Source organism: Lissotriton helveticus, chromosome 6 (genome assembly GCF_964261635.1).
Source record: "Lissotriton helveticus chromosome 6, aLisHel1.1, whole genome shotgun sequence".
Lineage (NCBI taxonomy): Eukaryota > Metazoa > Chordata > Amphibia > Caudata > Salamandridae > Lissotriton > Lissotriton helveticus.
Window position 1 is genome coordinate 1,377,661,143 of NC_136067.1, and position 24,208 is coordinate 1,377,685,350.

The window sequence follows — 24,208 nt, forward strand, 5'->3', positions numbered from 1 at the left end:
CCAAGACTTCACTTAACCATCCTAACCTGGATCAAGGCACGCCAAACCCTATAACGGGTGTCTGCTTTACGTCCCCTTCAGTAGAACAGATGTCAGGTAGTAAAAACCAACAGATCCGGAAACCTCACTGATCCATGTCCGCCTAAAATAATGCATCTGTTCCCAGAGATACTTAGTGAACAGCTACACGGCGTGTTCTCTGAGATAATCCAGTCAGGGATCATCCCAGATGCCTGGAAAATAGCATCAGTCACCCCACTTTAAAAAAAAAATCGAATCTGGTCCCTAAGGAACCCTGTAGCTACCAGTCAATTCCCAGAATCCCTTTCCCAGCTAAAGTGTTGGAGCAGTTGATTAACAAATAACTGAAGAGTTTAATAGCATCTAGAAATCATCTGGATCAATCACAATACGGGTTTAGGGAGCAGCACGGAACTGAGACAGCTTTGGTCATGGCAGCTGAGGGTCTTAGGAGTATTCTGGAAGCAGGAGGGAAGGCTGCCCGATCGTATTAGATCTATCTGCGACCTTCAACACTGTGAACTATGAGATCCTCCTGGCTCGTCTGGATGAATTGGGGGTCCAAGACTTTGTTTGTATGCTGATGTCTTCCTTTTTAAGGGACAGAACTTTTTCAGTGCTTCTGGGAGAATTCTGTTCTAATTCCTTTAGGGCACCATGTGGAGTGCCTCAGGGCTCGGCCTTGAGCCCCACTCTTTTTAACGTCTACGTTTCTCCCCTGGCCTCGATCATCAGGAAATGTGGGTTCTTACCGGTCTCGTACGCTGATGATGCCCAAATAGTGGTGTCAGTATCTGGCAACATAGATGAAACAGCAGACCGCTTTAGGGACTGCATGACACAAGTGAATCAATGGATGCAGCATAACTGTTTAAATCTGAATGGCGATAAAACAGAGGTCCTGCTTCTGGACAGTAACGCAGATTTCTGGTCCCCCAAATGGTGGCCTGACAGTCTGGGCGATTGCCCAATCCCAGTAGGTAAAGTAAAAAATCACGGATTTTATATTCGATGACAAACTGACCTTTAACGCCCAGACCAAGAATCTGTTCTCCTCCATATGGTATATATTAAAAATGATCAGAAGAATATGTCCGTTAATCCCTCTTGATTCACGCAAAACAGTGGTCAGGGCGCTCGCCCTGTCTAGATTTTACTATGGCAACGCTTTATATGCAGGGATTCAAACCCAATACATAACTAAACTGCAACGTCTCCAGAACGCAGCAGCAAGGCTAGTGCTAGACATTCCTAGATCCGAAACAGTCTCCCACAGACTGAAGGCCCTTCACTGGCTGCCAGTGGACAAAAGGATAAAATGTAAGTCCCTGTGTCTGTTATATTAGGCACTTCATGGCTCAGGACCACATTTCCTGAGAACTCCTTTCAAATGGTATGTCCCAGCAAGAAGTTTGAGATCCACTCACTCAAAACTTCTCCAAGTACCTAAGTTCAAGCAGGCTAGGTGGGGAGGAAGAAGCTTCCTGCTGAGGACATCCAAATTATGGAACCTTCTACCTATTAATATAAAAAGTAGCCGTCGCTTCTCGCCTTCAGAAAGGCAGTCAAAACATGTTTGTACCCCTGTTAAGTTAGATCAGCATTCCTGCAGTAACCTGAAGTGCATCTAACAGTAGCGCCAAGATGCCCTTGGGCATTCGTGCGCTTTACAAGCTTACAAATCAAATCTGCCTGTGCCTAGTGCTGGAGGTCATTATGCCAAGGTGACTGGGCTGGAGGTGTCATGGGTTTCTAATGCCTAGTGATTGCTCAGCCTGCAAAAATGGGAGCAAGGCCTATAAATCATGTGATAGGTTTAGCCCCTTCAGGCCTAGGGTAGCTGTTCAGGAGGGGGACCACAGGGGAGCAGTGAAGTGGTTGCTCCATGAGCCGGGTGAGAGAATATTTCAGACCTGAAGGAATTCAGTTTCTCACAAGACCAAACCATGTGAGTCAGGTGGCTTGGTCTGCCTGCCAAAGGGGACAATCAAGAGAGACCGCTGGGAATAGTGCATGCAGCTTTGTAGGGTTAAGGTATGCTCTGTGAAGGATACAAGTTTGTATATATTTAAACCGTGGAATGCAGAATGGATTTTGTAGCATTGCCTATAAATGAATGTTGTTAAATACAACCTGGAGCTCCCCCTCCCTGAATGTTGTTGGGTTTATAAGGATGTTCCGTCCGGAGTCTCTTGTACAACCTTGTTATCAATTTTCTCCTATGCCTGATTGTGTCAAAAGTATGTAATGTGATATCTGTTGGCGGTTCCCGATGGGAAGTTTGTCAATTGTGATGTATAGCCAAACGTATCCTTCCAAAAGTAATGAACTCTGCCACTGGAGTCCAAAGCGATCTGTCACTGTAGCAAAGTCTGCTAGTATACAGCCTTCGAATAAGCCATCCACAGAAGTTATGCCTGCATGTTTCCACTATCTGAGATCTCTGGAGGCAAGTGGTCTAGGATGAGTCGAAAAGACCAACAGTGGAATAGTGGTTGTTTGGGAGGTGTAACTTTGGTGAACTTCAGAGAGTTAGGTAAGCAGGTGTGCGCCACTTCGAGAAGTGGGGAGCAGATAAAGGGGGTTTTTGTGTGTGGAAAAAGTGCTGTGTGTAGTACTCCATCTTTAATCGGACTGGAGTGAGGTCCTTCACTAGCAGATAATGCCATGATGCCCTGCAAACCCGTAGGTGGACCATTCTAATTGTGCTGTGTAGTAATTGGCCCTAAAATAAGGGACATCGAGACCACCAAGGTAATTGGGTAGGAGAAATGTGGTAAGGTAATGCTGCGCCTACCAGTTCCCCAGATCAATTCAAGTAAATTAGCGTTGAGATCTTGAATAAACTTAACCAGGATAGTACAGAAATATTTACAATCTAATAGAGGAGGTGTCGGAGGACAGCCATTTTGGAAAGAGCTATGCACCCATTAGCTTGATCAGGAGGGTAGTCCAGAAGGCGAACTAGGCCCAGAGTGGTTTGTGTAGCGCAAAATGCACTTCAGAAGATCCAGTGGGCTGTGAAAGATTTTGATGCAGAGGTATGAAAAAGTATTGCGTTGCCCAGCAGAGGTGATCCGTGCCAGAGGTGATGTCATGGGTAGCCACGCCCTGCTGCAACTGGAAAAACTAATGTTTTGAAGGATTGTCTTTGATGCCCGATACGGTATAAAAGGCGTTCAGCACTCATTCTTCGAGTTCAAGATCAATGTTAGAGGAACATAAGTATATTAGCGTATCGTCGGCATATTTGGAGATGGCATGGTGGGTGTCACCTAGGGGTGTTCCCCAGTCCACCCCGACCAAATGTAGGTTGATTGCTAGGGTCTCCAGTACCAGTACAAACAGCAGGGGGAAGAGAGGACAACCCTGCTTAGCGCCTCAAGAGAGGGTGTAAGACCCAGAAATTTGTCAGCCTATCTTTACCCTAGCAGAGGGGGAGATATATAACAACTGGACCTATTACAGTATGTGGGGGCCTAGGCCATAGCATTTTAAAACTGTTAGCATGTAGCTCCAGTTCAGAGAGTCAAACGCCAGCTCTAAATCAGTAGATGCAAGCTGCTTCTAGCCACATTCGCAAAACCCCCTCTATAATATGATAGATATGTTGTATATTAAGGGAGGTGTTATTTCGGGGCACAAATCGAATTTATGATGGTGATGGATTAACGATGTGAGATGGAGAGGAGGCGGTCAGCCAGAATTTTACTTAGTCATGTGATCTATGTTGAGGATAGAAAATGGGGGGGTAGGATGGCAAATTAGTGAGGTCGCGGTTAGGCTGGGGTGAGGATGTCACAATGGCTACTCTATCGGTGGGCGGGAGCCAAATTGCAGGGATTTCGTAAACTATGTTTCCAGGTGAGGCTCGAGTAAAATTCCACCGGCAGGCGGTCTAGCCCGGGAGTCTTCCCACCTGCCAGGACTTGTATCACCCGTCTGATTTCCTGAACCATGATAGGAGACTCAGTTGATGCAATATCATCAGGAGGGATGTGGGGAATGGTAAGGCCTTCTAAAAGTTGGTGTTAGGGTGGTGGACTAAACGGGGACCCTGCCTTGTATAGTCACTGATAGTGGTGCACAAATGCCACATTGATGTCACTTTGTGTAAATTACAAGCACCCCGAATTGTCCGTGACCAGGTATATGGGGGGTATTGCATCATGGGATCGTATTAGGTGAGCCAAGAGTCTGTCTGATCTATCGGCCTCATCACAGGTCATAGTCGCTTAAGCCTTGGTGTCCAGGCATCGGATCAGCTCTATAAGATCGGCATGGTCATCCCTTTTGCGTGCTTGCTGGTCAGAGTTCAGGAGCCCAGACCAGTCTGTATTCAAGGTCTCAAATCTCTGGCTCAGTCTTGCATAGGTCTGTATCCAGATAAATGTGCTCCTATTTTGGTTCACAGAGTGATTCTGTGTATAACCACATTCTGTGGTTCCCATTTATTAGACTTAATTGAGACCAAGCCGGCATTGGTCTCAAAGTATTGCACAGTGACTTCATAAAGCATCTCACGAAGTGCCTCATCCTCAAACTATGATGGCTGCATGCGCCAGTTTGGTACCATAGTAATCTTCTTGAAGATTAATGCCTATCAGGAGGGCCTCAGTTTTGGCCTCCATCGCTGTTCGTGTGTTGCCAACAGCCTTAAGGAACAGAGGCAGTTTATCGCCTAGAGGAGTAGAGGTTGTCTGGGGTTGATCTTGATCAGTGACAACACGTAAAGGAGGAGTTTTCGAGGGTGCGGGGTAGAAGGGTGTTACCTGGACTATGTGAGTAGCTGATGACGACATTTTCCTGGCAAAACAAAGGCGCACCATCAGTAGCGGCCAGGTAGCAAAGTCCGAAGAACAGCATGGAGGTTAGCAATGCGTTGAAATTGTATAAGGACACTCCGGGTAGTCGCCATCTGCAGCCCAGGAGTGCAGCATCTATGTAGAGGATCCCTGTGTAGGTGCAAAAAATGGAGAACCATGTCCAAGAAAGCGTAAGGTGGAGGGGAGTAGAAAATCTTACTAGGAATATTAGAGATCCGGCCAAGGTTAAGTGCTCAGCAGCAGCAGCGCTGGGTCACCCCTGGGCTCATCAAGTGGCACCGTGTGGATAGGGTAGTTTGCCAAGGCCATTTACAGCAATGCCAAGAAAGCTGTGGCAATCACGATTCCCGGGCTTGTGTCTCAATAGATGTTGTCTCAAGACATCAGGCCCCCACCCCTTGAAAGACGAGGTGGGAAGGGTGAGGGGAAGGTCCCCCCTCCATGTCTCAGACTTTCACTGGTACCGTGGGCGTTGCTGGCAGAATGGTGGCTGCGGGGCGGAGTGGTAGTGATAGTGAGTACACCCGAGTGTAAGCCGAATCAGTACCTGGACCGGCTGCCTCTGTGGTCCCCTGTCTTATTCCCCAAACCACCCATGTATGATACACTAGGGCGTGCAGCTACCATCAAGCCCTACCGGGCAGGAGTTCATAAGCATTAAAGCGCCCCTGTCCTGTGCTGGTTTCATAGGTGCCATTACTGGGCATGTAAGTGGGCTTTAACAGCAGTCTGTGTGCAAGTCTGCCCCCTTACAAACCTCCATGCCTGTAGTCACAACTCTATGGCCGGGCGCAGACCGGGAATTAGGGAAGGGCACTATTAGTTCATGAGGGTGGATTGTACTGTTGGTCAAAAGGTGGAGGGGAGACCTTGGGTACAGACCTCATTACTTGCCTTATTTCAAGCTCTTTTATGGTAACCTGAAGACTTGAGTCTGGGTAGGATGTGCACCTCTGACACTGCAGCAGGGAACTCAACAGGAATGTCCTCTGTCACCCCTGCTTTTTTACCTCATAATTGAGACCTTGGCCCACATTTTAAGGTTCGACCCCGAGATGGAGGGATTTGGTTGGCCCGAGACCTGGAGGTCAGGGTCTCCTATATGCAGATGACCTGCTGATATCTTGTTTACCCACATTTATTGGGCCCAAGATCTTGCAGCTCCAGGACAAGTTCAGGAGTCACTCAGGGCTACAGCTAACCTGGTTAAAAACCAAGTTGCTTCCGGTGGGACTAAAGGGCGAGACCGAACATTGAGCACATGACTTGAGCCTCCTACTGGTGACAGTGGGAATCCAATATCTTGGAGTGAATGTACGGACTAATTGCAGTCCTGGGCAGATAGCCTCCCCTCCTCCACCCCTCTGCTCACAGGGACGCGGACTGACCTCCAACAATGGTTGTACTTACCCTAATCCATCATGGGGAGAGTGGACTTGCTCGCCTCAGCTCTTGTTGTGTTCATCTGGGTGGGGGTTAGTGGACCTCAGTCGGTGGCTTTTGCTAATTGTTGTAAATCCACATTTGATGGTGGCCTGGTGATGATTTATATGTTACCTACTATCATTCCTCTCAGCTCCTGGTCCTTAACGATTGTGTATATGAGATGACAGGTGACCCGACTGCCTTACAAGTCTGAAAGACGGTTCATGGGTGATCACCCCCGCTCTGCTACATCTACAGGGGCAAAATGCTGCCACCCCCTGTAATGAGGGCAGTGCTGAAAATGTGGCAGACTCTTCTTTGATGGTGTTCCCACATACCAGCTTTCACAGCTAGTGAGCGTCCAGGGTTGGGACATGCTGGGGATCAGTACCCTGGGACATGTACTAATTGGTACAGCCCTAAAGTTATTTACTCGCCTACAAGAGAACTTTGGATTAAAAAATTACAATTTAACAGATGCCTACTGTTTTGCAAGGACACAAATAATTTCCAGAACATAATTCACAAGAAGCAAAATGAACAATGAAGTCCCTCTCAGCTAAGGGCCTCGTGTCCCTCATGTATAAATCTCTAGTGATCAATACCCTGGCCTCCCTTCACATACTAAAGGAGAACTGGGAGGAGGGCCTGGGGGACTTTGAGGAGGGCGAATGAGTTACCACCCTCATGACCCCTAGAGAATCAGCAGTCACAGTGAGGTTTCGCCCTATTCAATTTAAGTGCCTGCACCATATATATTTGAACCCATAGCGTCTTTGGCACAAGAACAGATCTGATACACCGGCCTGCCTGCACTGTGGTGAGGGATGTTGTGACTTCCTTCATACTGTTTGGAGATTCACGGTCCTCGCCCATACTGGAACTCGATTGAGACAGTACTGGGGGCTATCCTTGCACAAACAATCACCTAAGATGGCAATCCTTCATATTCTAGAGGATTAGGAATTTACCCATGCTGAATGAATATTAAGCGGATTCAGCTTAGTGGTGGGGAAATTATTAAGTGCTCGACACTGACGACAGCCAATGCCTCTGGCCATAGGGTCCTAGAGGGCAGAGATGGACTTGTGTTGCGTCAGAGAAAAACAATGTTCGAGGCATGTGGGCTGCTAAATTCATATCTATTGCATAGATCGCCGCCTAGTGTTGGGTCCGGATGATTGCACATTGTTGTCCTGGAGAGTCTTCGAAGTATCACGAGATAGGTGGCTCCTCCCCTGGACTACAGTGCGCATGGGCATCTACTCCATCCCCAGATTGTTTTTTTCCGCCATTGGGTTCGGAAGTGATTTCGACGTCTCCTTGTCGGAATCGATAAACTTATTTCTTTAAGGCCAAAAGGCCTTCGTTAACCCGTCGGTATTGTTCGTGTCCGGGCTCGTGTTCCATCCGACTCTTCGAGTCGGACTTCTGCGGAGTCGATAACTCTTCGGACAACAAGGCCCTGTCGTCGCAGCAAGACCCCGACGAACTTACCATGGAACGAAGTCCGTTCAAACGCTGCCCTGTGTGTGGGTCCAAGTACCCACATATCGACGTGCATCCAGTCTGTAACAAATGCCTCTCGCCGGACCACAACGAGGAGGACTGTATGGCCTGCTCCAAATTCAGGTCAAAGAAGACGCTCAAGCTTCGGCGCGCGGCGCGCCTCGAGGCCCAGCGAGAGGCTCCGGCACCCGATGACATCTTCAACGAGCCCGAGGCAGAAGGCACAAGCCATCATCTGCAGATTTCACCACCGTCAACGGAGGTCGAGGCCGATCCCGGAGAACCCGTCGAGGGCCAGGACCTTGAATACGTCGAGGAGGTAGGGGACGACGAAGAAGTTTATGGGGCCGCGGGAGATAGCTCGGAGGAAGAGCTATGCCCCGAAAGTTACATGACTCAGGCTCAGGTCACGGGATCGCCACTCGGCCTTACCCACGACCCTGCACCGCTATCCCCGGCCCCGCCTTCTGGCCCGGCCACGGACTCAACAGCAGAGACGCCATTGCGCGTATCGAAACTGAAACCTTCGGATTCGACAACATCAAAGATGGCCGACGTACCATCGAAAACGAAACCGAAACCTTCGGATTCGACAACACCAAAGATGGCCGCCGTACCATCTAAACTGCCGACGGCTGCTACGTCATCGACTCCGGCGCCCTCCAGCACTCAGAAGTCGAAGAAGACTGTCGAGCCAACACCAAAGAAGGCTGTCGAGCCAACACCCCCACAAAAGGTGGCCAAGGACCCATCCTCAAAAACGGTCGTCCAACACGTGTCGAGCACGGTTCCTCCGGTAAAGTCCACTAAGACTGTTCAAAGTCCTTCGGACGCGACTGCGGCGCCGACAGGCACACGCCCGATCGAGGCACAGTCGACAAAGGGACACGGCCCGAGGTCCGGACCATTGCAGCCGAAGATGCGTCGGCGGACACCTCGTCGACACCGAGGGCCTCCGATAGTGATGGACATGGGGCATCAGTTACCAAACCCTCCGCTTCCTTCACTAAACAGGTCACTGACTCCCTCAAACGTATTCGGGAGAATACTTAGACGTCCACCACTCACACGCCATCGGCTCCGAAACTGGTTGACACATCTGCGAAGCCTTCAAGCAAGCTTCTCTACACACTGCCGCCAAAGGTGGCACCAAAGGCATTTGCACCAAGATCGGTGCCAAAGATCACTGAACCGTCAGAACCTTCGACGCTAGGTGACCGGTTGGGATCGACGTCAAGCTTCAGAGGAACAATCTGAGCATTACATCGATGCTGAAACTGGGAAATTGACGCTCTATAAGCGAAAGATCACTTCCCAGCCATTGGAATCCTATGTCATTCCACTAAAGAAGAAAAGGCCGGCACAGGACATTCCTGCCCTTGTTGAACCTCTTCAGCCTCCACCAAGGAGGAGCCCATCACCTTCCCCCACCCACTCAGGGGGAGAGGAAGAATACCAGGATGACCAGTACAATTTGCCAGCTGACAATGACCCTGATGAACAACAGGACTTGTATGACGACACTGGTGACCAGGGCGGCCATCAGGTGGTACAAGACCTACAGGTTTTTGGTGCACGTACATCCCCAACTGAGGATTCTGCGGCATTTAATGCCTTGATAGAGCGGGCAGCTGCAAATCATAATGTGGACATGCATGCAGACCCGGTGGAAGTAGATTTTTTGTTTGACACTTTCTCAGCATCAGAAAAGACTGTTAAAACACTTCCTATGCTAAAAGGAGTCCTTAAGCATGCCCCGGAAATCTTTAAGGAACCTACCAGGGCGAGAGTGGTGAACCCGCGTATTGAAAAGAAATACAGAGCAGCACCTGGTGACCCTGCATATATTCGGGGACAGTTGCCTCTGGACTCGTTGGTGGTCGCAAATGCCCGCAAAAGGGCGAACTCCCAGACAACGGGTGAAGCTCCTCCCCCAGACAAGGAGTCGAAAGTGCTTGAGGCATCTGGCAAAAGGGTGGCTGCGCAGGCTGCCAATATCTGGCGCATATCGAACACACAAGCACTGTTGGCACGATATGATAGGGCGCATTACGACACACTAGAGCAGCTCCTTCAACACCTACCAGATGAGTTTAAGGAGGCAGCCGAGATGCTCATACAGGAGGGAAAGCTCATTTCAAACGCTGCAATAAAGTGTGCGCTTGATGTGGCAGATACAGCCGCTAGGGGTATTAACACTAGCGTCATGTTACGGCGCCAAGCATGGCTTCGCTTATCAGGTTTTAAACCTGACATTCAAACAACTATACTCAACCAGCCCGTTAATCCTGACAGACTGTTTGGCCCTGAAGTTGACACCACCCTCGAAATAATTAAAAAAGACAATGAGACAGCAAAGTCCATGGGGGCGCTTCAGTCTCAGCAATTCAGGGGGAGCACTTTTCGTCGCTCAGGTACCCGCGGTGTTACCAGAGGACACCTGGCACAACAGACACAATTCACGAAAGGTGGCGCACAGTCCTCGTACCCCAAGCAAGGTAGAGGGGGTTACAGAGGAAATAGTACCAAGGGCAGAGGCAGAGGAAACAACAACTCCCGTTCCTCTGCCACCAACAAACAGTGACTCTCTGTCACTGCCCCCCGACCATCCAACACCTGTTGGGGGAGACTCCAGCAGTTCCTGCCAGTCTGGACGTCCATCACCACAGACAGGTGGGTGAGAAAACGTATCCAGTACGGTTATTGTTTGGAGTTAACATCCACTCCTCCCAACATTCCCCCAAGACAACGTCCTATGTCGGCAGAGCACTTGCACTTATTGCAGCAAGAAGTGGTGGTGATGCTGCAAAAAGGCGCAATAGAGCTCGTACCAGTGGAGGAGGAAGGTACAGGGGTCTATTCCCTGTACTTCCTTATCCCAAAAAAGGACTGATCCCTCAGACCCATTCTGGATCTACGCCCTCTCAACCTGTATATTATGTCAGAACATTTTCACATGCTGACACTGCAGCAGATTCTTCCCCTGCTAAACCAAGGGGACTTCCTAGCGACCTTGGATCTCAAGGACGCTTATTTTCACATACCACTCCACCCATCCCACAGAAAATACCTCAGGTTCACCATCCAAAACAGGCATTATCAGTTCAAAGTCCTACCCTTTGGAGTGACCACTGCCCCCAGAGTGTTCACAAAGTGTCTGGCGACAGTTGCGGCGCACCTCAGGAGACAGAACATACATGTCTACCCTTACTTAGACGACTGGCTTGTTCAAGCAAAATCGGAGCAGCAGTGCGCCGCGGACATGTCCCACACCATTCACCTCCTTCACAGTCTGGGGTTCTCACTGAACTACCCGAAGTCGCACCTTCAGCCAGCCCATGTGCGGCAGTATCTGGGCGCGACGATAAATACCCTGACTGCTATGGCTCAGCCGAACCCAGTGAGGATCGACAACATTCAGTCGCTCATCCAGAGGTTCAGACCGCAACACTCACTACCAGCGAGAGTGTTCATGCAGTTGATAGGCATGATGGCCTCCTGCATTTTCATAGTCCCGCACGCAAGGCTGCATATGCGTCCGCTCCAAGAATGCTTGGCAAATCAGTGGACACAGGCTCAGGGACAACTAACAGACCTAGTGTTGGTGACCGGTCGGGCATACACCTCTCTGCATTGGTGGAATCCACACAACCTTTGCAAAGGCCGACCGTTCCAGGAGCCTGTGCCACAAATTATCCTAACGACGGACGCATCTCTCCAGGGGTGGGGAGCTCACGTGCTCCACTACACGGTGCAGGGACTGTGGTCAACGCAGCAACAGAAGTTGCACATCAACTACCTGGAACTGATGGCAATCTTCATGGCGCTCAAGTCCTTCAAAGTACATCTGTGCAACAAGGTCGTGTTGATCCGGACGGACAACATGACAGCCATGTACTACATCCAGAAGCAGGGAGGTACTCACTCTCCACAGCTGTCTCATCTGGCTCAGAGCATGTGGAAGTGGGCCATTCAGAGGAACATCTTCCTCATGGCGGAACACCTCCCGGGCAAGGACAATCAGATGGCGGATCTGCTCAGCAGGTACAGCCATCAAATGCACGAGTGGGAGATGCATCCATCAGTACTCCACCCGTACTTCCAGCAGTGGGGTCATCCAGAGATAGACCTCTTTGCCACAAGGGAAAACGCAAAATGCCAAAGCTTTGCCGCCAGGTTCCCTCACCCGGAATCGCAAGGGAATGCGATATGGATGAAATGGTCAGGCAGATTTGCGTACGCTTTTCCCCCAGCACCTCTCATTCCGCTGGTGGCAAGAAAGCTAAAGCAACACTCGATGACGCTCATCCTGGTTGCTCCAACGTGGGCACGCCAACCATGGTACACCACGTTTCTAGAACTTTCCGTGGTACCGCATCAAAGGCTGCATCTCTCCCCAAGCCTCTTGACGCAGAACCATGGCGGCATTCAGCATCCAGATCCGCAACAACTCAATCTGGCGATCTGGCTCCTGAGGTCCTAGAGTTTGGCTGCCTCAACCTGCCTCCTGAATGCATGGACATCATCCGGGAGGCAAGAAAGCCCACCACCAGAGCTTGCTATGCAGCAAAATGGAAGCGGTTTGTCATTTACTGTACAGACCACAACATCAACCCGCTAGTTGCATCCATTCCTAACATCATCTGCTATTTGTTACATCTTTACAAATGCAATCTAGCGTACGCTTCCATTCGGATACATTTATCCGCCATAGCGGCTTATCTCCAGAACAGGCAGCATCTCTCTGTTTTCAGGGTGCCTGCCATTAAAGCTTTCCTGGAGGGACTGAAACGAGTCATTCCTCCGAGAACACCACCAGCTCCAGTGTGGAACCTCAATGTGGTCCTCACTCGGCTGATGGGCCCACCTTTTGAGCCACTCCACTCATGCGAAATTCAATTCCTGACATGGAAAGTGGCTTTTCTCATTGCTATTACATCGCTCAGGCGTGTTAGTGAGCTACAAGCGCTCACGATCCAAGAGCCATTCATCCAGATTCATTCAAACAGGGTAGTGCTCCGCACTAACCCCAAATTCCTTCCTAAGGTGGTGTCACAGTTTCATATCAACCAAACTATTGACCTGCCCGCGTTCTTTCAAAACCCACAAACAGTAGCAGAAAGAATGCTCCATACATTAGACGTTAAAAGGGCGTTGATGTACTACATTGACAGAACACAACACTTTAGGAAAACACAACAACTTTTTGTTGCCTTCTCAGCCCAGCACAAAGGCAACCCTATTTCCAAAGCAGGAATAGCCAGATGGATTGTTAAGTGCATTCAGATCTGTTATCAAAAAGCTAAACGTACTTTAACAATACCCCCAAGGGCGCACTCCACACGCAAGTTGGGGGCCTCCATGGCTTTCCTAGGGAACATTCCTTTGGAAGACATTTGTAGAGCAGCCACGTGGTCTACACCGCACACATTTACAAAACATTACTGTGTCGATGTGCATTCCAAGCAGCAAGCAGCTGTAGGACAGGCTGTTCTCAAGACACTCTTTCAGACTTGTGCAGCTGGCACGGGCAACCGCCGTTAATGGAGGGACTGCTATGTATTCTATGCAATAGATATGAATTTAGCAGCCCACATGCCTCGAACTGAATATGCTACTTACCAGTATGCATCTGTTCTTGGCATGTAGGGCTGCTAACATTCATATCGCCCACCCTCCTCCCCGGTGCCCGTAGCGGCTGCAGATACTCTCTTGCATTCAATCATTAGCATGGACATCCTTTACACTATTTCACTCCATCTCTGCCACAATGGCTAAAAACAATCTGGGGATGGAGTCGATGCCCATGCGCACTGTAGTCCAGGGGAGGAGCCACCTATCTCGTGATACTTCGAAGACTCTTCCAGGACAACAATGTGCAATCATCCGGACCCAACACTAGGCGGCGATCTATGCAATAGATATGAATGTTAGCAGCCCTACATGCCAAGAACAGATGCATACTGGTAAGTAGCATGTTCAATATAAAGCCGCGGGATGCCCTTAGAAGTAGGATAAAGTCTTGGCTAGGGGGGTGGGAGATGGCAGAAATATTGAGAGGGTTTGGAGGTAGGAGATGATGTGCATGAATCTTGTGCAACCACATTTTCAGGTGAAACAGATACATGAAGGGGTGAACAAATGTTTGAGCTTCTTTCTTTGTTTAAATGTCAGATTGCCTAAAACGAAACAAGCAGTACAGGCCTGGTCTCGGCCACTACCTCCCCGAGCACAATCGGGACAGATGGTGAGAGGATGGGCTGCCTACCCCAGCAGCACTAGTGTCCTGCAGCGCACACTGTGGGGACACACGCAGCCTCCACCATGACCGTGCTGGCACCGGAACCCCGCTGCGGGTGGCATCACAGTGCAGGCAACCACCAGTACAGGGAGCAGGTAGATACTGTGCAGTCAGGGCCCGGACTCACTGGACAAAGCAGGCAGGCTGGAGGAATTTCTCTCCAGGCAGGTCACACCAGCACGCGGCAAGCCTATGGGCCCGCGAGCACCCAAGCGTTAGGGTGAGCCTTTTCCAGCTCTGGACCCCAGCCATCAGCTGCAGCCCCAAGGCCGGCCGCACTGTCCTTCTAAGGTGTCAGTGGGCACTCAGGGATGGATGCGAGGCTGCCAGGATCCCTCAGCGTACTCGCCTTCTGAGGTGTCTGGGTGCTTAGGGCCAGATGTGAGGTTGTGGTCTGCAGCTGCTGGTATGGATGGTGGAGGATTGGCAAAGTGGATGTGAGGCATCGCTAATTTGCGATCACCCTCTTCGCCAGCTGGCCACGCCTCCTGTGAAACAGAGCACATGATGGCATCGAAAGAAGCAGCAATGGAAGGTTCATAAGATTTTGAGCTACTAGTATCAAAGATTAACCACTGCATGAATACAAAGATAGTACATCAATTTTCAGTCAGATTTATTTAAGGCATTCTGCCAAATAAAAAACTATTATCTATTAATAAGACTGAGCTTCTAGTGATAGGGAAGGCACCATCCATATGGTCTTCAGCGTGGTGGCCGTCGGAACTTGGGCCTATTCCCATCCCTGCGGAGCAGGTGAAAAATTTGGGAATACGACTGGACGGCAACCTGTCCCTTGAACATCTTACTAGAGGGGTAGCTGGTAAATGCTATGGCAGTCTGAAAAGCCTGCGAAAAACGCTGGACCTACTTCCCACCACCAGTAGGAAAACACTAATTCATACTCTAGTTACTCCCCACTTGGATTACGGGAACTCTTTGTGCATTGGTCTGAGCAAAAAGGGTCTGCACCGACTTCAGTGTGTGCAGAATGCGGCCGCAAGGCTGGCACTGAACCTCTCCCGGAAGTCCTCCGGAAGTCGTGCCTTGGCCACCCTGCACTGGCTCCCTGTCCGTGAACTAACTGTGTTTAAAACAATGTGCATTGCTCATCGTATTGCACAAGGTAATGGACCCATATACCTTCAAAAGTTGCTGACCATGTACCATCCCAAGCGGATGCTGAGATCCCTGGGAAGTATGCTCTTCCTGGTTCTGCCTATCTATAGAGCTCGGATGGGCGGTCTCTCTTTTAGATACCGGGCCAGTAAACAGTGGAATGCTCCTCCAATTGAGCTCCGCATGGAACCATCTGAGACGAGGTTCTGTCAGAAACTGAAGACTTATCTCTTTCCCAAGTTAGTATAGGTCCGGGGTCTTCCCGGTTTATGAGTTCAATGCTGGACGGCTATTGTAACTTGCATGGTTCTGTTCTTCCTCAGTGCGGGGACACACTGTTTTTAGTGTAACCAGGCGCTTTATAAGCTTTATTATTATTATTATTATTATTATTTATCATCCCAAACAATACATAATCTCATAAAGGTTATTCAATAGCGCATGAGTATACAGTTGTAAAAAATCAAATAACAGATGTTATTCTTGAGCATAGGATGTTCAGTCTTTCTACCAAACCAATGACCATTGTTATCTTATCAATACACAATCTCAAAAGGTAATTATAGTTGTCAAAAGGATCTAATTACAAATGCGTTAGGCTTGAATATAGGATATTTTCACCAAGCACGTTTTTTGTGACGCTTATATGCCACTTCTTCAGTGCTGAAATTACAAAAACAGAGCCATTTTTAATTATACTACATCAGTTAAAGACCGCAATTGCCGTCAAGATAATTTTAATTAACAGCCAAAATCTCCAAGATGTCTGGACATAAGCGGGTTCACATTTGCATTGCATAAATCATTTCTCTAGTGCTATAAAGACCTGTTCGCTCATCTCAAATCTCATTCTTTATAGAGGTAATCCTAAATGCACTACAGATGTTCCACATAATCACATTTGTTTTTATGCTAAATTCCCACTCCTGGGATTATACATTTTCATAGTGCACCAGATACTAAATGTTTCCATCATAGGTTCGCTAGAATTATACTCACTTAGTAACGTCAAACTGACAACTTCCTCATGAGGTTAATACTAAATATATTGTGACGTAATCCCTTTCCTACGTGTAATGGTTTCCTAAGGAATTTATTAAAAGAAAAAAAAATCTCTATTAATTAGTAGCCCGCCTCCTCCACGTTTCAAAAGTGGCATGAAAAAAACCTTGAAACACCGATCGTATCTACATTCATTCTATATCATTAGACATCCTGATTCACCAAATTACCTTATGTTCCTCAACTTCTAAAATAAGGAGAAATATATGAATTCTGAAAATAAAAGTTAAAAAAGAAAATGAGATTTACAGCATTCTACAACTATCATCACCAAAATTAGAAAGTCCCCACTGGTTTTCACTAAAGCCAAGTATTTCCCACTCAACAGACCTAAAATGTAGGCCAATTCTAAGCATCCCACTAACATGTTTTAGTTTTAACCTTACAATTGTATTCATTGGGAGCACTCCATTCTCCTATAGAGTGTACATCAATGTAAATACTTTTTCTTAAGAAAATTCCCCTCACTTACCATCTAGTGCAATTAATAGCACAGAGAAAATATATGTTGTATCCCTATATCAGATAATTCAGATATCTCAGAAATTATCTCCTACTGTGTTAGTCGTATTGTACAAGAAAAAAGGGAGAACTGTCTGAACAGGAAGTTTTACACAATGTCTTTTCTCTTTTACATTTTGAAATGTAGTCACCGATTTTCCATCAGCTCATACCTTCGTATTAACACCCGCATTTCAGTATAATATATCAGTTTTCCCAGCTCATAAGTTTCTGTCTGCATGCTACCACCTACCTCCAAACTGCTTTGGATTATAGCCCTCAGAGTAACCCCTCTAATCCAATCCACTGCACAAGTTTTTATTGTTAAAATATCACAACCCTGACTTCTCTCAGTAATCAATTTTTTTTAATCAGTACTCGTGCTTCCAGGATACATTGTAACACTATCTACCTAATCAAAGATTTTAAACTACTCATTGTCCTCTAATTGCACTCTTCTATGCTCCCACCTCATTTACAGACCTCAATCCTAGCTTCAACTAAAAATTAAAAAATGTCACACACTCCCATCTTATTGTTGTTTGTTTCAAAACCTAACCATGGTTCATGCAAAAGAATACCGCCCCCTTCTTGTAAAATACAATGTTGCAAAACAGATTTACATGTCCGATTTCCCTTAATCTATCATCCCAAACATACCTGTCATTTCACGTTGCCGCTCTTCATGTTCAATTGCATACGCCAAATCCCCACATGTTCAACCATTTTATATAGTCACATTTTGAGACTCAACCACCAATCAACTACTAATTGTTTCTTTTCAAATTTTAACTGAATGGATAGTTCCAAAATCTGAGAATGAATAACACTGCCTTTATTAGACCTACTCATGCCTCTCTTTCCTATTACACATCCAAGTCTCCGCGCACCTCACCCTCATAACTTGAGCAAAATCCCCAGGTGGAATAATGTACACATAACAAATCCGCATTTAGTAAGTATTATTAACTATAAATAAAAATATATAATTATAAGATCAAAATAAAAAGCTCGTTCATCGCACTGGTAGCTATGTTGGACCAAACTCCACGAACTATAGTTTACCCTACACTATGCCCGAACCGTTACACTAACCCTCTTAACATTCACTTCAAAGAACACCACATGTTTGACTATTTAAGTGTTCACATTTTGAATCTCAACCACCAATCATTGACTAATTACTTCTTTTCAGATTTTAACTAAAAGGATATTTCCAATATCTGATACGGAATATAACCGCTTTCATTAGACCTAAGCATTCCTCCCTTTCCTATTATTCATCCAAGTCTCCGCATGCCTCAACCTCACAGCTTCTGTGAAATCCCCATGTGGAATGATTTTACACATACCAAATCTTCTCTTAGTGTTATTAGCCATAAATAAAAATGCTAGAATAAATTAAACAAAAAGCTGATGCATCACACTGGTAGCCATCAGGTACCGAACTCCACAAACTATAGCTAACACAACACTACGCGAGACCGTTACACTAACAATCCACAACCACCAAATAAGTAATGCTGTTCCTATTGTTTTCATACAACCAATTCACACCTCTTCATGTTCCACATACTATAATTTACTCCCCACTACACCGGAACCATTTCCTTAAGATAACCGGTTTCACCTCCTTATGGTCTGACCTAGTACTGTTCCAGTCATCCATGCCAAGTTAAAATAACTGTTCACATGATCCAAATTTATAACAATTTCAGTCATCTATACAAAGTAGAAAATATTCTACTCCTATCAAAATGGAAAGAGAAAAAAAAGAACACAGAAAGAAAAGAAAGCCTCAAAGAGAAAAAAGCTTTTAGTGTAATAAACATTTACCCAAGGAGTAGTGTGAAGTTCTCGGTCCACATTCAACCCCATTTCAACAATGTGTAGTGTTTCTATCCACCATGTCTATTTTGAGCAAAGACGCTGTGTCCAATCGCCACCTCTGTGGTGAGTTTTGATATGATCTATGCCAATAATGAGTACTTCAAAATATCACTTTCCATGTGAGTCTCTCGGAAATGTTTTCCAAGTGGAGACCTCTCATCACATTTCCAAATTGCGTTTATATGCTCCTTATTCCTTCCTTTTAGGGGTCGAATCATTGAACCAACATATTGTTTATTACATAAACAAATGATCTTATAGATAAAAAAATTGTGTTGCAGTTCATAAAAGTTCTAATCTTAAATTTTTTGCTTTTGTCATAATTCTCAAACTCACACCTTTTATCCTGAATAAATTTACAACATACACAACCCTAGCATCGTAGGCATCCCTCAGGTTTCGCCTTTATCCAATCCCCACTTTTTTGGGGACAAATCTGTGTGGGTCACTGGGACACACGATCTTTGTAAGTGTTTCAGCCTTTCTAAAGGTAATCAGCGGGCACAGACCAATAAGTCCTTTGAGGTCCTGGTCTGTCTTTAGTACATCCCATTGTTTATTAAGTATGTTGTAAATCTTCTCATTTTCTGAACAGCATTGTGTCACTATCCTAATAGGCTGTTGATTTACCCCACCTTTCTGTTTTTCTGATGTTTTTGAGTATCACCTTCCGTGATGTACCTCAAACTCTCTTAAGAGATTGTGTCAACATTTTAGGGGGTTATCCTCTTGCTGTTAACCTCTTCACAGCCTTCTGTTCTTCCAACACATAGTCATCCATGCTAGAGCAATTTCTCCTATGTCTAACTAGTTCGGCAAACTGAATATTCAGTTTCAGATTCTTGGGATGCCCCGCCCTATAATGCAAAATGCTGTTGCTAGCCATACTTTTACGATATGAATGTAAAGTATTACTCTTAACATATAGTTCTAAGTCTAAGAAAGTTATATTTGATTGACTATATTCTAGGGTTAGCTCTACATTCACTTAATTAGTTTTCAGAAATCAGTGATAGGCTACTAATTGTTCTTCAGAGCCTTCCCATACAATCAATCTTTATCAGACCCATAGAACCACATGTTGATTCCCCTCATGGGCTCACTCATTTCATGGATGCTCCCCTCATACCAACCCATAAATAGGTTGGCATTAGAGGGAGCAAACCTAGCACCGATTGCGGTCCCGCAAATTTGATGGTGATTGAGTACAATTTCTGCAAACTCTGGGTATGGCTATAAAAACTTGCATATTTCATACCAAAGAAATATTTTAGAGCATATAGGCCATCTCTATGTCTGATCCCTGTATAATTGCTCTTTACGTCCATAGTAACCAGTCAAAGGGTTTCACTCCTAGGAATATTCTGTAGTTTCTACAATATATCTTTTGAATCTTTAATATAAGATGCTAAGTTCAACACTAAAGGGGCTAAGAAAATATCAATATATTCCGACATTCTAGTCTTGTTTTGTTTTATGAATTATAGGCAAGAAGTAGATAATCGGTGTGACTGTATTTTTCCCATCCAAATATCTGAATTCTTCTTGGTCAAGTATACCTTTGTCTAAGTATTTTTTCAAAAGCTTCAAGGCTGCCATTTGAATCACATTATATCTTTGTACTTCACTGATTCCATAATCGTTTTTCCATGATAGTGGTCTTAAGGCTTCCAGGTTCTAATTTTCAAAATCACTGTGTTACCCCCTTTAGCTGCTTGTCTAATTATTATACTTAAGGCATTTGTCAAAGAATACACTGTTTCTCTTTTATTGTCAAATTGTTGTAAGGTACTTATTGTATGCTTGACAAGTTAACATATTTAATAATGGTAATGCCTAAAAAAAGGGGTTTCAGCTGTTTGGGCCAGTTTAGATTCTGAAAATGTGCCATCATTGTAGAGTTGCAACAGTTGTGTTTTAAAGCTTCTGCTTGCCTGGGCTGGGCTGTGACAACTTGTTGCTGTGATTGTACCAGTGAGCGTTGTCTGCTTCCCAGTATGCTTTGGACTTCAACTTGATATTAATACATGATTATCAAGCCACAGAGTCTTCCAATTGTGCAAATTTTATTTTTATTTCTCTTCTGTGCGACATACCCAAGTTCATTTGTGTCTTCGCTTTTGATTTTTGAAGATCAATATTGCTCATGCCTGTTGCTTTTTTTTAATGATTATTTGCTTTCTATTGATTTTCCACATAACATTGTTTCTGCAGGAACCATTGTGTGCTCTGTATATGTTCATGTAGACTTCACATATCTCATCCGCTAAAATGATTGTTTTGTACCTGATAACAATAGTACTTGACGTGTCCTGTCTTTTAAAATGTTTTTAACTTTGTTCTTAAATTTCCTTAGGTTGCTCTGACCAACTATACTTTTGAAAATGTGGCCTTTCATGTTCTACATCAGAGATTTCCCCTCTTTACACTTCGGGTGTTGTCTGATTGGTTTGATAACCAGACCGACCTCCACAGGTACTTTTCTCAATGGTGAAATGTCTTCATTTTTTACAGGACAGTTAACAAATAAATGCATGTTTTGTTTACTGAATGTAATGGCAGGATTGTGAAGTCATCTACACATTTTTGATTTGTTGTACGGTCGGTCTGAGCTTGATGTATAAATTCACGCAGTCTGGAAACCTTTATATATTAGAAATTGGTTTAAATGCATGCTGCTAACTGTAGTGATCATGGTAGATTGGCTTGTAGGAGGTGCGGGATGGGTGGTTCCTGTATACATTGATTCTTTTTTCATCCCCTCAACGTGGACACAAAAGGCAGATAAGAGTTTCCGCTTCCTACCTTATTCAAAATGCATAACTAGTGCGATATTGTGTACCCCCATAGCTCGAGAATATTATGATCTGCTTCCTTGTGCTCACGCATAATTGCCTATGCATGAACTTTGTACAAACTTCATTCCGTTATTTGCTCTGTTCTCTTCTAATGAGCACCCAAGTGTAAACAGCCTGTTCTTCTGTGAGAAGAAAAAAAGATTACTTTCTCTATTGATTTTGCTTCCTATGTATTTTATAATAGTGACTATATTGTTCCTTTTGCATTGCATCTCGTTACAGCAAGTCAGTATACGTTTTTTTGACTAGTATTTTTACTTGACCCCTAGTCCTCAGTGCCGAAATATGATCACTGTTCCTAAAGAATTGCCTTTGACAATTGTTTTGTCTCCGATTGATTTAACCTCTGACTGAACTGTCTCACATAGGAGAAGGCTGCATACAGCTTAACCATTTAGGTTATACTCATAACCAGGGATTTCCTGATATAGTAATGGCAAAAGCATCAAAGATGGAACAGGTTCTCCCAAGGCTGCCTATGCTCTGTTCAGTTTGTAAAGGATACTCAAAGGCATTACCAGGTGATGGTGATATGTTTCTTTTTTATCAGTGCATCGTGGATGCTGGGATCTGGAGCTCCCTTGATTTCAGTTGTTTCTTGATTTCTGGTGTATTTATTCATTTTTGCACAGTGTACCTTTTGAAGGCCTTTGGGATTCGAATCCTCTTCTCACTGTGGCAGTCCCACATTCTTGCCAGTCCATGTGCACAGGCATTCTCACAATAGATGTGGCTGTGCAATTCATTGGATTTAGTGTAGCATTATGGCAACATGTCTGGATGCACTTCACTGACTTTTCCATAGATGTCCCGGCTAGACTTTGGAACATGCCTTTTGATAGACCCCTCTAGTTTGGTGAGAAGGCTGATAATGTGTTATATAGTCTCAAGCAGACTAGAGCTGTGGTGCAAGCTTACAGTCTGACCTCTCTGGCGAGGCCCATATACATTCTGTGGAAACAGCCGACCATTTGTTTGACATATGCCAGCAACCCACTCTGCAGCAATTTAACACCATCTACTGGTATTATTATTCTCCACTTCAGCCATCCTAAAACTGCTTTTAGAATTTTGTCCAAAAGTTCCATGAGTTATCCATTGTAGAGATGGTGGGCGATAATGCCGAACCATTCAATGCTGCTCATGACTTGATTGTAGCCTACTCCATCCGTAGGAATATCTTGGTGAAAACAAATTTCGTTTTGTACACATAAGAGAAATGGTGTGAATTCCCTTCTGGAGTGAATGAAGGTTGCCTTCTGATCTGAGATTTAGGTGTGACGGCTGTATGGTGGCCTACCCCCACTGATAGGAATAAAAATATAGCCCTATCAGGAGACTGGTTGGCCAAGATCTCTATAGGTAGTACTGATGCACCCACAGACTCTACAGTCACATGTAATAAGGGTTGCGGTTCCCCTTCAGCAATGAGCAGACAGCACTGTTACTGATGTATCTGTTACAGTTTATTTGTAGCAATGTTGTGCACAATGTAGGAAGTATCCTTTCCTAATTTTAATACGAGACCAAATGTCCAGCAGAAGGTTGTACAGATTGCTCCAAATTTCTTTGACATCCTGCTGGGTGACAAGGTTGCTGGACCTGATGTTTTTTTCCTATTCCTGGTACGCTGAGCACATGTCCACGTGAGATTCTTCAGTGGTATGTGCTGGAGACCAGGAACCAAAGTTTATAATCTTAGTTCTGAGGGTTTTCACTTTTTGTGGTGGCAGGAGCCCAAGTTCAGATACTGAGTGACAGTATGTAAATGTACATGTATTTATATAGCGCAAATCACCGACACGGTATCTAAGCGCTTGCTTAGGGAACCCGTCCTGGTATTCCCCTGTGAGATACCCCGGCAGGGTATCCACAAGGTGAAAGCCAGGCATCCCGCCGCGTGGGGCCGTAGTGGAGATTAAGCAAGCTATTGCCCAGAGTCGCAGAGTGTGACCCCGTGAGTCGAGTAGGCACCGGAGCGAGAATTGTCGAGTCCGTGGAATTTTTGAGCCCGAGACCCACCGAGGCGGGGAATCGAACCCTGGTCCATGGCCGATCTCAGCTTCCGGGTCTGCCGCCTCTAACCACTGAGCCACGCTTCTCCCTGTACTGTTGCCCTGTTAGATATGAACAAAGAGAGTCTACAAGATTATTGATAAACCACAAGTGGGCATTCCACCTGCATGTTTTCCAACAAATCTTCAAAATGTGAAGGATGTGAAGTTTCAGATGTTGGTCAGTTCACTACATCTTGTTGACTATCTTTCCACGTATTGGACGTTTGAGCTCCAGTGGGCAGTCACTCTGATTACTGTAATCATGAAAAGATCAGACAGGATGATACTTAAGGTTTCATCTTAGTTTCTAACAGGTCTGTGGTTTCCAAGCTTTCTCAAGTTCTGCATGGAACCTCTGTCTTCTTTGCATGGTGGAAGACATGCTTCCAGCAGATAGTGTCTGTCTCTTACCCAAACCTGTGAGTTTTACTTGTGTTGAGATTAAAATGAAGACTCTAGTCTTTTATTCTTTAGCATCCGATAACTTGCAGAAAGTTCTTGTAGCATTAAAATCCTCCAAGGTTGGTAGTGGGAGCTATGGGTGCCTTTACCAAATGGTGTGCAGATAACACCACACACCAGTTGGTGACTGCTCTCACTTCTCTAATACAATGTGTCATTTCTCTCGACTCAGCACAG

At 45.7% G+C, this 24,208-nt stretch overlaps 1 protein-coding gene across 2 annotated transcripts in view; it reads left to right on the forward strand.

Moving 5' to 3' along the window:
• REV3L (REV3 like, DNA directed polymerase zeta catalytic subunit) overlaps positions 1-24,208 on the forward strand; it is a 954,247-nt gene that overhangs the window by 705,763 nt on the left and 224,276 nt on the right. For both annotated transcript variants that reach the window (XM_078649145.1, XM_078649144.1), the window contains exon 21: positions 21,011-21,129. In XM_078649145.1, coding sequence (XP_078505271.1) covers positions 21,011-21,129 — 119 coding nt within the window. The remainder of the gene's footprint in view (positions 1-21,010; positions 21,130-24,208) is intronic.